This window comes from Dendrobates tinctorius, unplaced genomic scaffold, assembly GCF_039654945.1.
Source record: "Dendrobates tinctorius isolate UK_male_01 unplaced genomic scaffold, ASM3965494v1 ptg000075l, whole genome shotgun sequence".
Classification (NCBI taxonomy): Eukaryota; Metazoa; Chordata; class Amphibia; order Anura; family Dendrobatidae; genus Dendrobates; species Dendrobates tinctorius.
This window is the reverse complement of record NW_027361743.1, coordinates 29,129,497-29,145,123: the sequence shown is the minus strand read 5'-3', so window position 1 is coordinate 29,145,123 and position 15,627 is coordinate 29,129,497. Positions and strand designations below refer to the sequence as shown.

The following is a 15,627-nucleotide window of genomic DNA, read 5'->3' as shown; positions in this document are numbered from 1 at the left end:
CAGCGCGGTCACAGACTGGTCCTGGCGGCACAACGCGGTCACAGACTGGTCCTGGCGGCACAGCGCGGTCACAGACTGGTCCTGGCGGCACAGCGCGTCAGCGGATTCTTTTCCTAAATGCGGGAAGCCTGCAGGGAGCGGTCAGTGATCACTCTGATTCACTGCCTGGTGCAACAAGAAGGTAGTTAGCAACTATCTGCCTGTTTAATTTTTTTAGCTTCAAAGTAAAAAAAAAAAAAAATTCACTGATAACAATTTTTATTTAATTTGTTTAGTTGTGTAGTTGTTAAAATCACTTTTTAGAGCTGTCTATTAAATTCCCATGATGTTGTTGTGTTTTTTTTTTTTTTAACTTCTGCAGAAAATAGATGCACAAGCGATAGAGGAATTCTACGGGTTAACGTCAGACATCTCCAAAAACTCTGAATCTGGGTATATTCTCTTCTACCAGTCTCGAGACTAAATGAGAACTGTGACAAAGACATACATTCTGCCTCATTTCTTCTTCTTCGTACAGCTGGAACAAGGAGAAAGCACTGATCACTAGATGTGTATACATACAGACACATATACGGCTAGATATATGTGTACAGGTGACGTATATATGTATCTGCTACTACAGATGAGAAGAGGAAAGCCTGGAGTACTGGGAGCTCAGGGGGGCATTAGCGCAGTTTGCACACGCCGAAGCAAAGAACATGGATCAAGGAAACAAAAGAACACTCATATCACAAGAATTGATTTATTTGCTCTCAGGAATCACGCTCACCATAAAGTCCCATCACTACTACTGCGAAAAACGAGAACGCAGGCGGTCTTCACCGTTGGTGGTTCGGACCTCCAGTCATTGATTCTTGTCGTCGGTCATTATTTTAGCTAGCTAGAAGCTACGTGGAGTGTTCCTGAAGTCACAACCAGAAGCCTGTGCGTTTCCACACTGTCCATTCTCCACCACAAGCAAAATCGAAAAATAAAAACGTAAGCCGCTGTAAAATAAAAAAAAAAAAGATGAAAAAAAAAAAATAGATATATATTTATATATATTTGCGCCCTGCAACCGCAATTGCCTTTCTTTAAAAGGACAGTAGAGACCGAGTCAGGCTGTTGAGTGCCTGGAGAAGCTTATACAGTATGCTCAGATGATAAGCTTTGGGATTAGTGATGGGTGTCTGTCATCGCCCCTCTAAATTTTTTTTTTTTTCTGTAGAGGAGGGGTGGAGGCACCAGATATGGTAATAATTTATTTTCGCACAAATGTTGACCTTTTGGTGTCTACAGTTGAATTTATTTTTTTTTTCTTTATTATTCCGCTCAGAGTATAGTCACTAAATTTAATGTAAATTTTTGCTTAATTTATTGGTCAAAGGAACATGATAAATGGTCACAGTGATTGAAAATGTTTGTATATCCCACACAAAAAGAAAATTCCTTTACATCCGGCATTGGAGAGGACCAGTCAGGTCGCGCATCTGCTTTAGTGAAAAGTTTCTATTCCCCAATTCTGGAGCACGTTTTTCTTAAAACTGGGTCTTTCTTTGTTCCTCAGTTACTCCTCCTGGAAATATATGAACGTTACCAGCCCCTTGTCCCTGTGAAATCACTACCGACCGTTTTAGTTGAGCAAAAACCTGGCCTACTGGTAAGTCTTCCGGTGCAAGGGCTTGTCCACATCTACTCCCAACATCCTCAGTCCGGCATCCTGGGCGGCTCTTGTGATTCAGCTTTGTGACACTTGTCATGATACCACGGGACCCAGGGACCCCCAGGATGCCAAGTGCAGAAGTGAAGACCACACCGGTCCAAATTCCACATGGGATTAGACCGGAAACCCTTGATTTGACAATTGGTTTGTTTCCAGGAGGAATAACTAGGTTTATTTTATTTATTTTTTTTTTTTTGTTTCACCAGGACTACCATTTTTTACTGAAACAAACCTTTCCATTTCCTTATGCTTTTTTAACAGGAATTAGTGGATACAAAATTATTTTCTATTTTGATCATTAGAAAGTTATAAAATGTTAAAATCAAAAATACCAACGTTTTTGTGGGTTGTTGATCAGCACAAAATATATTGCTAATATCTAATGTGCTACAATAATCGGCAAATATAATTAGGAATTACTGGATTATTTGAGTTTTATGGTGCATATGCACATGTATGTGCGATGTATATACACACATGCCTGTGAGGTTGTGATACATTGGGTCTGGAACACAGGGAATGTCATGTGTAACCAGGCTAAAGGACGGATGGAGACGTGTCTGCCATGTTCTGGATTACGCTTTATTCATTGTGAGATGCTGTTTCTATGCTGAATTATGTACCAAAGTCCGAGCTGTCAGCCGTCATCACATCCGCTGTCTGCTCACTATGGCTGCAGAGCTGAAAGCCGAACACCCCTGTTATAATAACGCTATTATGTACCTGCACATTATCTGTATATTCCTCCACTTGTAAATCTCCTTGTGTTCTACAGGTTGTCTACATTTACAGAGGATCTGCCACAGCCCCCCGACGTACGTTTCACTAAATATTTGTATTCCCGTTTGATATTACAATTATGGAGTATCTGCATGTCTCTCGTCTGTTCGACAGTCACAACTACACATGCCAGGGATTGCTTAAGAAACAGACAATCCCCGCATGTGTTGTGCTGTTTAAGGCTATGTGCACACGTTGCGGATTCTGCTGCGCGTTTCAGGAGCTGCGGATCCGCAGCAGATCTAGGTGCGTTGTACAGTACCATTGTTTTTAATGGTAAACTGAAAAACGCTGTGCACATGCTGCAGATTTTTCCGCGCGGTTTTGCTGCGGGTTCAAATCCGCAGCATGTCAATTCTTTGTGTGGAATCTGTAGCGGTTTCACACCTTCTCCATTGTAGAGGTGTAAACCCGCAGGTATTCTGACCTGAGAATTCACCTGCAGAGTTTTCCAAATCCGCAGCACCTAAAACTACATGTGCACATAGCCTAACAGCTGCGAGACATGCAGTCGCGGTGACTCGAACATATTTCTCGAGCACGCTGAAGACACTCGGTTAGCACCCGAGCACATGTTGTTTTAGGTCCCAAGTTCTTTATAGCGAGCAGAGTTGCATTATTGCTTTTTTTTTTTTTCTTTCTTATAAAGCGCTCCAAATCCAACATGGAAGACATACATGCCGGCTACTTGAAGCTGCCACTAGGGGGAGCTCACTGCATACAGTCACATTATTGAGTACAATATATAAATAGTATGCCAGGAAGTCACTAGCTCCCTCTACTGGTGGCTGCAAGGTACGCGGCATGTTATGTAATCGGTAGAAGAGAGTTAAAGACTCTCCCTTAGAACAAGCTCACTGATGATACTTGGTTAACTCCTTCAACAGACAACAATGTGCAGGGAAACAAAGAGCCTGTAGAATCTAAACCCTGCAAAATATTCATTGCTAATGTTAATTTTTGCCCCCAAATACTCGCGATTAAGTGAGAAAAAGTGGATCGCACGTAAAACGCAGCGCCACTCTTGCCAATGGGCCGTTTCTGGTATTACAACTTGGGATGAACGGCATTAACAGACACTACTCCTTTATAATAATGGCACCATTTCGAGGGAAAAAAAAGAATTTTTTTTGTTTCCAATTCAGGCCTTTAATTTAAAGCTAATGTGGTACTAGTAGGACAGTACCATGTTTTTGGGTGATAAACTGTTTGTCCGCGATCCTCCCGTTTAGTCTGACCATGTTTGAATGTAGCTTGGCTAGAAAAGTCGGAGACTGTGCTTCTTGGTCCGCCCCGGTAATCCCGCAATTCCCGATCCTTCTTTTCTACCCTTTATACCATAGATTTTGAGGATTGTGCTGTAAATAGAGGACATGTTGGCCTGTCGGAGAACAGGCCGTATTTACTAAAGATGGAAAATTCTACAGTAAGATCCGGCGAAGTTTGTGTGATGGTAGAGATCACTGCTGCTAGTTCTTCTGATAACACTTGCATTGGCTCAGGAACGGCCCAGTGGCTATTGTTTTGTTGCAATGGTGCTCGGAAAGGTCATCGCTCCGTTGTCCCCAGCTGTTGGGAAGCTGCCACTCCCATCACGCCCGGACAGCTAATGACTGGTGATGCTAGGAGTCGTAGTTCTGGCACATCCGCATATTGGAGACCGCGCTTAAACTACGTGTAGCGCTAAGTGGCTTCTAGCATCTCCGATAAGGCTGAGACAGTCTTGTTGCAAGTGGTGATAATAATCTACACCCATCTCGGAAACTTGTAGAAATCTTGGATTTTCTACTATTTTTCAGATCTTTTTTTTTTCATTTTTAAGTGTCATTTGGCCTAGATACGTAATTTTTTTTGTATTTAAAGAGGAATTGTACTTTTGTTTTGGTGTGTCATATAGATCTGCCCATAGACCTGATGTATCGGGGGGCTAAAACCTGGTTGGCAATCTCACCCAACAAGCCAAGTGAAACGCGCCCCCCCCCCAAAAAAAAATGAAAAATTCTTGCGGGAACCTAAGGATCATGCTTTATAATTCTACATGCCAAATGCTTTTCTTGGAAAGTCATCAGGTCTCCATACACATGCTTGGCCAATCCCACCAAAATCACTGGGTCTGACCAATGAAAATCTTATGTCTATGAGGGGGGTTCTCAAGTCATAAGGCAGATTAATATGAATGGCTGCTGAATCCCTGTTCACACCAGTTTACTAGTCGCAGTAGTGCATGGGCTTAAAACACCTGCTGTTTCTGGATTATTTTTTTTTACCACTTTTAGGATGCAGTTGGGCGGGGATTGGAGTGCAGTGCATGGACTGGCCGGTAGCTCTCCCCACCCGAGCGTGGCAGCTTCATGTATTTCTGTGCAGCTGTCACACTTGGGATTGAATAGCCGCCGGCCAGTCTGAGCACTGCGTTCCGATCCCGGTCCGATTTACACAGCCGTCTGACTTCACCCATAACGGTAGCAAAAAAAAATGGCAGTAAATGTTAGTAAGCGAGTCTTGCTTGGAAACCTCGACCACTTGTCTGACACACGTGTCACTTCTTGAAAATGCTTAAAAAAAAAATTGAGAAATCTGCCCAATGTTCTAAGATAGACCTTGATCAGAACAAAAAATATATGGTATATATATTTTTTTTAGATTGTCATTTCATTCCTCATAGATCTGTACTGACTGCTTATGGTTTTGGGTTTTTTGTTTTTTTTCTCCATTCCATACTGTAGGTTATGCTTAAAAAAAAAAAGTTTTTATGAAAATGTTTCTCTGTTTTTAAAGGGATTCACTGGTTATTGTTTACACTTGACAGGAGGAATCCAGCCTAGAGAAAGGGGTGAAAAGAGATACCCCTGGAATCTGCTATGCTGCAGTCTCCTCCAGAGCGGAAGCACCGATCCAGTCACTTTTGGTCATTACTTCCGGTCTTGGACTGGCAGCACAACAGGCTTCAGTGGTCAAAGTTTTGTTTTGGTTTTTTTTTCCGCTCCACACTAACTTATCCATGTCAAGTGTAAAAATCTGTCGGTGAGCCCTTTAAAGTTCTATTGGATTGATATGATCTCCACATTCTTAAATTGGCCATGACGCAACCATTTTTAGTTACATTGGAATCGCTAATGGATTTTTTGCATTGACAAATATGATGGGGGTCTGGAGTTTTTGACATGGACCCGTTCTACAGACTACACTGTTCTGCTATGAAAAACATCAGAATTTTGAAAACAAGGTGAACAGGGCATCAATTAAAAGGCAGTGTCCACAAACATTGCCACTAACATCTTTGTTTTGTCTTTAGACTGCTGCCTTGATCTATTTCATTTAATGATGAGCTGCAGTACCAGATACAGCCTAGTGGATAAGGTGGCGCTGTTTCTGGGAGGCAAGAGAATCCCTTTTTTTTTTTTTTTTTTAATTCTATTAAACCAAATAGCCCATTTAGGTTAAGTTTACTTGACAAGCCTAAGCTGACTTCAGAATGCCTGCCTTCTACTCGATAGATATTATTTTGAAGTGTTCCATTAATTTTAAGCAACTGACCTTTTTTAGTTTTATTCGTTTTTGCCATCTTTCAGGCTTTAGAAGTAACGCTATGAATTTTAAGCATTTGGCAAGTATAATATATATATATATTATACATTCATTTCTTATTGAGACTTTGTAAGGCTACGTTCCCACATTGAGCTTTTGGTGACTTTCTGACGTTGCAGATTTTCAGCACCCATTAATTTAAAATGGGTTATTGCATTTTTTTTTTTTTTTTAATTTTTTTTTTTATAATCCACAGGGTAAGGCCTGTTTCACACTTGCTTTTTTTTGCAGCACGTTTTTCCCGCAAAAAAAGCATTGAAAAACGCATACAAAAGCATACAACTGCTGCGTTTTTTTCAAGCATTTTTATGAGCATGCATGAAAAAAACGCAGCGTTTTTATGCGTTTGTATGCGTTTTTAGTGCGTTTTTACCGCGTTTGCGTTTTTTTCCAACATTAGGTGGCCCCTCACACTAACCCAAACCATGACTTTACTAACCCTAACCCTAACCCTTAACCAAACCATACTTAACCCTAACCCTGACCCTAACCCTTAACCAAACCATACTTAACCCTAACCCAAACCCTAACTAACCTTAACCCTAACCCTGACCCTAACCCTTAACCAAACCATACTTAACCCTAACCCAAACCCTAACTAACCTTAACCCTAACCCTTAACCAAACCATACTTAACCCTGACCCTTACCCTGACCCTAACCCTTAACCAAACCATACTTAACCCTAACCCTGACCCTAACCCTTAACCAAACCATACTTAACCCTAACCCAAACCCTAACTAACCTTAACCCTAACCCTGACCCTAACCCTTAACCAAACCATACTTAACCCTGACCCTAACCCTTAACCAAACCATACTTAACCCTAACCCAAACCCTAACTAACCTTAACCCTAACCCTAACCCTTAACCAAACGATACTTAACCCTGACCCTAACCCTTAACCAAACCATACCTAACCCTGACCCTAACCCTTAACCAAACCATACTTAACCCTGACCCTAACCCTGACCCTAACCCTAAACCCCCTTAACTAACCCTAACTGTAACCCAAACCCCTAAATTCCATGGTTAACAAAAAAAAAACGCATGTGCAAAAAAACGCATACATAAGCATGCCAATGCGCACATATGCGCACCCATAGACTTATATTGGGTGTCTTGCTGTAAAAAAACGCATTGCGCGCGCATGCGTTTTTTTGAGGCAAATCGGACGCACAAAAAATGCAACAAGTTGCATTTTGTGCGCCCGAGCGCATACCGCAAAAAAACGCATGCGCGGTAAAACGTGTACAAACGCATGTGTATGCGCACATAAGCGCATCCCATGCAAAGTATAGGAAAAAAAAACGCATGCGCTATTTAGCGCTAAATTACCGCGAAAAAAAACGCAAATGTGAAACCAGCCTAAGAAACTCACCAAAAAATGCTTGAGAACATAGCCTAAATATGCATAAAAAAAAACCCCACACCTGACATATGCTGCGTTTTGAAACAAACGCCAAAGAAACCCTTAAAACTCTTGGTAAAAAAAACACAAAATAAAAATAAAAAAATATTTAAAAATTTGATATTTTCCAATTACAGCCAATATCGATGTTTAAAACCAACTTTAAATGAAACTTTTATTGACTAGAATAAAAAGCCAAGGTTTTATAATAAAACGGTGAACGTTATTTTTGTTAAGCTTGTGGAATAAGTGTTTATAGGGATCTTTTTTATTTTTTACTACTTTTGATGCCCATTTCATAAATGTGTAATTTTTTTTTTTTTTTTTTTTTATTCAAAGGTGATGGTTCGGAGTTTGTTTGGGTTTTTTTTTGTTTTTCTTTTCTACTTCTAGTGCAGCTGAAAAAAAAAAAAAATCTTGAAATGTTAATATCAGAATTTTAGCAATTTATTAAAATTAAAAAAAAAAATAAATTATATTAACCAAGCAAAATGACCAACATATGAAGCAAATATTTTTTAGGGGTAGGCAAGACAGAGGAATTTTCTGTTGTAAATAGTGGAACTGATTGCTGTGTAACTATATAATTGTCAATTTAAACAGCAGTTCATTATTTTGTATATTGGGGAAGAATAAAAATTTATTAAATATGTATGTTATTTGTTAACATACTAGATGTATTAAACAACCTATAAATTATAAAACATTGCACTTTTGATACAGATTTATAGATGTTTGGCGGGTGTATTAAAGGGCTTGCTTGAAATAACCAGTTGTGTTGTTATGATTTCCTGTTCTAAAGAAATAAAAGTGTAAAGCAACACAAACTCTTAAATCTGTGTGTCCTTTTACTGTCGGCCGAATGCTTCGGTGTCCACCTCCAGGTGAAATCCTGCAACTTGTTCTATTGCTTTTAGAAAATGCCCATATAGAAAGTCCCAAGTGTGTGAAAATATTGCTGACACAGGCCACCATTTCGGGCACCCTTGGAAATAGAAGGGTGGCCACACATACCAAGCTTTTTCTATTCACTTCTAATGGGAATTACAAAAATTGATACACTAGGATATGGCATAAATGGGAATAACCCTCTTAAATGAAAAATGTTATTGAAAAACTTTTGCAATTGCCGCCGCCTTGGACCCTCCTTTTTTTTTTTTTTTTTTCCCCACTCTGTAAAACTAGACTACTGAAGGATTTAGATGATGTGTGATATAGCCAGTGGCATAGCTAAGGGTTTAGCTCAGGGCAGTGAAACATCTGAGTGGGCCCCTAACTGGTAACCCTGATTACAACTACGGTGGCACACTGATATTGTGGATATAATGGCACCTCGGCAGATGACCTGAAAATAAGTCTACACAAAGACCAACACTGATATTACCATCATATAGCGACCGACCTTGCATCAATGTCCCCCACTTATATACAGTATTATGTCTCCCCACAGTCGATTTATTTATATGGTGTGGTATGATTTCTTCAAAGCCCCCATTATAATGTCCCCACAGCCCCTTAAACGGTACAGCCCCCTATTCAGTATGATGTCTCCACAGCCCCCCGTTATGTTCCCCCATTGCCTCCTATACAGTATGATGTACCTACAGCCCAGGTGCCCTGTCCCCCACAACCCCCCATGTTGTGCCTGACTGGTGGCATAAAACAAGTGTGCTACTGTGCTGACCATCATACAATGTAGGGGGTATTATAATGTGTAAAGTAAGCTTTGGGTGGAATAATATAATGTGGGCGGCTTTATGCTGTGTGAGAATTTTCTTTGGCGGTCATCATACAATTTTGGGTGCATCATACTGCTTAAAGAAAGCTCAGGACCATCATACACTGAGGACTACTGTGAGAGGCATCATACAGTGTGGGGGGCATCATACAGTGTGGGGAGCATTATACTGTGGGGGGACATCATACAGTGAGGATCATTATACTGTGAGGATTACTGTGGGAGGCATACAGTGGGGAGCATTATACTGTGTGAGGATTACTGTGGGGGGGGCATACAGTGTGGGGAGCATTATACTGTGTGAGGACTACTGTGGGGAGCATTATACTGTGGGGGCATACAGTGTGGGGAGCATACTGTGAGGACTACTGTGGGGGGAGTATTATACTGTGAGGACTACTGTGGGGAGCATTACACTGTGTGAGGACTACTGTGGGGGGCATACAGCGAGGGGAGCATTATACTGTGAGGACTACTGTGGGGGGCATACAGTGAGGGGAGCATTATACTGTGCGAGGACTACTGTGGGGAGCATTATACTGTGAGGACCACTGTGGGGGCATACAGTGTGGGGAGCATTATACTGTGAGGACTACTGTGGGGGGCATACAGTGTGGGGAGCATTATACTGTGAGGACTACTTTGGGGGCATACAGTGTGGGGAGCATTATACTGTGAGGACTACTTTGGGGGCATACAGTGTGGGGAGCATACTGTGAGGACTACTGTGGGGGGAGCATTATACTGTGAGGACTACTGTGGGGAGCATTACACTGTGTGAGGACTACTGTGGGGGGCATACAGTGAGGGGAGCATTATACTGTGAGGACTACTGTGGGGGGCATACAGTGAGGGGAGCATTATACTGTGCGAGGACTACTGTGGGGAGCATTATACTGTGAGGACCACTGTGGGGGGCATACAGTGTGGGGAGCATTATTCTGTGTGAGGACTACTGTGGGGAGCATTATACTGTGAGGACTACTGTGGGGGCATACAGTGTGGGGAGCATTATACTGTGAGGACTACTGTGGGGGGCATACAGTGTGGGGAGCATTATACTGTGAGGACTACTTTGGGGGCATACAGTGTGGGGAGCATTATACTGTGAGGACTACTGGGGGGCATACAGTGTGGGGAGCATTATACTGTGAGGACTACTGTGGGGGGCATACAGTGGGGAGCATTATACTGTGTGAGGACTATGGGGGGCATCATACAGTATGGGGAGCATTATACTGTGTGAGGACTACTGTGGGGGGCATCATACAGTGTGGGGTGCATTTTGTCTATAGAGGAGCTGTAGGACCATGATACAGTATGCATAGGGGAGCTATGGAGGCATCATACAGTGTATAGGGGATATCCTGAGAAAAGGGGGCTTTGAGGGCATTATACAGTGTTGGGATTAGTGTAGTTGGGTATCATCATACAGTATGACGAGCATTATACTGTGTACATAGCAGCTGTGGGCCATAATTGTGCAAATGGGGGAGCTGTGGAGACATCATACATTGTGTAGAATTATACCTGGTATTGGGGGGCTTTGAGGGTATTATATTGTTAGAACTTCAGTAGAGCTGTAGGGAAACTATATTAAAATATATTCATAAATACCACAAAAAAATCTATCTCTATACTCCTTATCTTAGTATCTATTTATCGGCCTACTAGAAAGAAGTGAAACGGCTAAAATTCGATTCAACAGATTCACTAATTCGGCGTGGAAATTTGATTTGCTGCAAATGGATTTGATGAAAATGCATTACTGTTAAAAATCCTTTTAATTCATCTATGATGTCTCTCCAGATTGCAGAGCATAATAAACAGATGGTTAAAAAAAAATTATACTGTTCTCGCCCCTCTCCTGTCTCCGCTCGGTCCTGCGCTAACTCTCTTTTTCCATTTCTCTCATCTGAATTCACTCTTGAGAGCCTCCAGTGCTCACTAGGACTCAAATGGCATGTTGTGCATTGGCCCAACGATGTTGTGATGTCACTGATGCCTAAGGCCTCTTTCACACTTCAGTTTTTTGCCATCAGTCAAAATCTGCCAAAATTTGAATTTGGCGGATCCGCAAAAAAATGTGTAAAAACGGATGCAAGCTGATGGAACGGATCCGTTTTTTAAAGGATCCGCTATACCGATTTTAGTGCGGATCCTCACCAAAACGGATCCGTTCCATCAGCTTGCATCCGGTTTCACATCCGTTGGATCCGTTTTCTTGCGGATCAGTTTTTCCACACCTCCAAAATGGGATGCTCCCAAATATGATTCGCTCTTGGAAAATGCTCTCAAATGTGATTGGATGCTGGAAACTAGGGAGAAATATATCTAGGGTGTTGTGATACAATTTCTTTGAAAGGTTTTAGAGCTAGTGGCAGCGATGGAAGGAGTTAGTGCGAGTATTGACAGCTTCTGTGTGGAATTGGATCTTCACTTGAATCGGTTGGCAATTATTGCTCTAGAGAGGGAGAAAAGAAGACTGCGAATCCTGCGTATGAGGAGACGGCGCCAGTGGATTCATCCCATTAATGCGCAGAGGTTTACCCGTGGCGTTTTTTCCACATTGTACCTGGAATTGAGGGATAATCCGCACAAGTTCTTCAACTACGTGCGCATGCGGCTGGAATTCTTTGAGATATTGGTGGATCGTGTTGGAGAACAAATCCGGAGAAGGGACACACAAATGCGGTTTTCTATATCACCAGCGGAGCGTTTGATGGTGACTCTTCGGTAAGTTATCTACCTTTTAAAATGTTTCAGATTCTGCATGCTTTTATTGTTATGTTATGGCTTGTAGTTTGTATTAATTTTACTGTTTCAATTTTTTTAACAGATTCCTGGCAACTGGAGAATCCTTCACCTCCCTCCATTTCCAGTTCCGGATTGGGATTTCCACTATTGCTGGAATTGTACAACAAACCTGCTGGGCATTATGGGATTCTCTACAGGAGGAATACATCCCAGAGCCAACACAGGAGAGGTGGCTGGAGATTGCAGAGAATTTTCAAGAAATCTGCCAGTTTCCAAACTGCATCGGTGCCGTGGATGGCAAGCATATCAGGACTGTGAAACCTATGGGATCTGGTTCACAGTTTTACAACTATAAGAAATACTTTTCTATTGTGCTTATGGCCATTTCGGATGCAAACTGCAAATTCATTGCCGTGGACATTGGTGCATACGGTCGTTCTAATGACTCTCAGGTATTTCAAGATTTCCTCCATGGGCCGTCGCTTGTATGGAGACCATTTTAACTTCCCACCTCCAAGACCACTCCCTGGAACAACAGGCCCACCAATGCCTTTTGTGTGCGTTGGCGACGATGCTTTTCAGCTTTCTAAACACCTACTCAAACCATACGGTAGTCGTGGATTAACACACCGGAAAAGAATCTATAACTATCGGTTAACTAGAGCGCGCAGAGTGGTGGAGTGCGCGTTTGGAATTTTAACTGCCAAATGGAGAGTCCTGTTAACAGCCATGAAAATGAAAACAGAGACTGTGGATGAGGTGGTGAAGGCCTGTGTAATCCTGCACAATTTTGTCCTTTCAAAGGAACCAGTTTCCATCGATGAAAATCTGTCTGAAACCACCTTGTGGAATTATGAGCAGCAAACTTTTCGGAGTACTGGCTCAGTGGCAAGAATCAGGGACACCTTTGCAGACTATTTTGTGACACCAGAGGGACAAGTGGACTGGCAAGATGACATGATATAATTTTCTATACCAATTGTGAGTAACTTTTTTTTTTTTTCTTTTTTTAACTGAAATTTTACCAAGTGTTTGGTTTTCCCAAGCAATGTTACCATGTGATTTGGTTTACCAATTTTTTTTTTTTTTTTTTTTTTTTAAGTTTTACCAGTGTTACCAATTGTTGGGTACCTAGCATAAAGTTTTACCAGTGTTACCAATTGTTGGGTACCAAGCATAAAATGTGACACTTTGAAATTTTACCAAGTGTTGTGTACCAAGCGTTTCACACTTTGAAATGGTACCAAATGTTGTGCTACCAAGTGTTTTTTTGTACCTTGTACACCACCGATGTACTGTGAAATATTGTTGTGTGTTGTGTTACCAAGTGTTGTGTTTACCTTTTACACAACTGGTGTAATTTGAATATTTCAAAAGAAAGAAGCAAAAAAGAAACAACACAATAAAGTTTTTTGAAAAAAAAAAAGTTTATTTCTGAATTTGTAATATTGTAAGTTTTTTTTTTTTTTTTTTTTTTTTTTGGTACATATTAACTTTTTTGTAACTTTTTTGGTATATATTACTTTTTGTAACTTTACTTTTTTTTCTTGGTATATATTACCTTTTTTGTAATTTTTTTTTTTTTTATATAAGAAAACATCACAGAGTGTGATAATGTTGGGTGGAGATAGTATTGGAGGGGTTAACAGGGTTGACCACATCGAGGGGTGGGGTAGAGGACTGGGGAGGGAGTTGGTGAGGACCAGAAGTGGAAGGGGGGTTTAACACATGTGGTTGGGACGGGAGTGGATGGACAGACGAGGTTTGTGGGTACATTGAAGGTGTATGTGGGGGTGGGTATGGTGAGGGCATTGGGGTATAATGCAATGGGGAAGGTAGGTACTGGGAAGAATGGAATGGGGAACTAGAGAAAGGAGAGGGAGTGGTAGGAGGAGGGACGGCTGTATGATGGATGGTGGTGGAAGGATGGACGGGGGAAGGATGGACGGGGGAAGGATGGACGGGGGTAGGATGAGATGCTTCAGCAAGCACTTCCACTAGAGCATTCTGACAGGCTTGCATCACACGCATCTGCTGGTGAGTACTTAAACCTTCCATTTGTCGGACAACAGATTGAAAAAAGGTATGTCTCCGTGTCTGGTTTGATTCTAAATTCATCTGTTCCATGTATCTTCTGAGTTCCATGATACTTTGATTGATCATGGTCAACCCAGAAGATAACCGTTGTCCATAAGTGTGGAAACCATGCTGGACAGATGAGTTTAGACTCAAACAGTCAGACAAGGTCATCCTTTCCTGACTCCTCAGACGCTGCCGGCCAGAACCAAAAGTTGGTCGAGATGTTGCGGCAGTGTCTGAGGGGTGGGGAACAGGGAACAAGTCGTCACCAGCAGCTTCATGTGATGAAGTCTGCCCTGCTGCTCCAGTGCTGGTGGAGGGGATAGAGGGATGAGACAAGAGGGTAGGTACAGAGGGGTCCGGATACCTCGATGTGGTCACCGGGGGCGGTCTCACTAGGGATCACTCCAGAGGGACGCAACTCTGATGCAGACTCCCGAGTGCTGCAGATGGTGCTAAAAAAAGGAGAAAAAAATGTATATTAAAAATATTGATATTTAATTTAAGTCTGCTGAAAAAAAATGGTTAAACATTTCTACTACAGAAATGGTTTGGGGAATATTTACCTTCTGCACACCATTGTTGATCGCAGGAACGCCAGGGCTTTGTAGTTCTTGTACTGGGGTCCCCGGCGTCCTCCCGATCCACTCGGGGTCTGCATCTCCTTGTTGTAGTCCCTCTTGAAGCGATCCCGGAGCGACCGCCACCGTGTGATAACCCTGTCACCTGTGAAGCAAAAAAAAAAAGGGGTTTAGTATTCAACACTTCACATGCTGGAATATAAGTTACTGAAGTTGTAATATTTACGCACAAAATCCCTGGCCCTCGCATTGAGTTCCTCCCAGTTCTCAATAACCTCAGAACACACCTCATCCCAGAGCCGTCGGGTGGTTGGTTGGTCGGCGTGTAGACGGTTTGCCATGTTCCACAGCGGCTCCCGGTTTTCCACCTCACGGATGAGTTCGTCTGTATCTATCATGATCCCCTCATCCATATATCTCCGGGGAGCACGCTGTGAAACCTGTGAAGATAAAAAACAAAAAAAAATTACATTCTATTTAAACACATGATGTTCATTTAAACAATTATCCAAATAGGGTTACTTACCTTTTGCCGACCAACAGATGCATCACCTTGACGACCCTGGGATGTCCTGGGAGTCACACTCGTGCGGGCACCGGATTCTGAAGACTGTGGTAAAAAATAAAAAAATTTTGTTTGGATGGATGCGTAGTTATGGTGTGTGCACTGTGATGAATGTTTGTTTTGGGTGTAGCATTATGTATCTGTGTATGTGCTAAACTTACACTCTGCGCACCCCCTCCTTGCGTCTCTCCACCCTGCACGTCTCCTCCTGGAAGCTCCTCTGAATCAGCTTCCTGTTAAAACATAATAGGATAGTGTTTTTAACCCAAAAAAAAAAAATTAGTTTAAATTAAAAAGAAAATTTTTTTTACCTCAGCTTGCTGATGATGTGAGGGGGAGCTTTCAGGAGAAGACATTACGGTTTGTGGCAGCTGCGTTGGCAGCTGCGGTGCTTCCTGAAGTGATCTGCAAGTATAAAGACACTTG

The 15,627-nt window shown here is 42.0% G+C and overlaps 1 protein-coding gene and 1 long non-coding RNA gene across 2 annotated transcripts in view; one reads left to right on the top strand and one right to left on the bottom strand.

The window, feature by feature from the left end:
• USP12 (ubiquitin specific peptidase 12) overlaps positions 1 to 8,308 on the top strand; it is a 76,762-nt gene extending 68,454 nt beyond the window's left edge. Inside the window, exon 9 of the mRNA XM_073583125.1 lies at positions 362 to 8,308. Within this exon, the coding sequence (XP_073439226.1) occupies positions 362 to 463 (102 nt within the window). The 3' untranslated portion in view covers positions 464 to 8,308. The remainder of the gene's footprint in view (positions 1 to 361) is intronic.
• A 5,344-nt stretch (positions 8,309 to 13,652) lies between these two features.
• LOC141096618 (uncharacterized) lies at positions 13,653 to 14,923 on the bottom strand. The gene is made up of 3 exons (XR_012233725.1): positions 14,863 to 14,923; positions 14,622 to 14,781; positions 13,653 to 14,510 (listed from the first exon to the last, which is right to left on the bottom strand). It is a non-coding gene; the product is annotated as an uncharacterized lncRNA (long non-coding RNA).
• Positions 14,924 to 15,627: the final 704 nt, after the last annotated feature.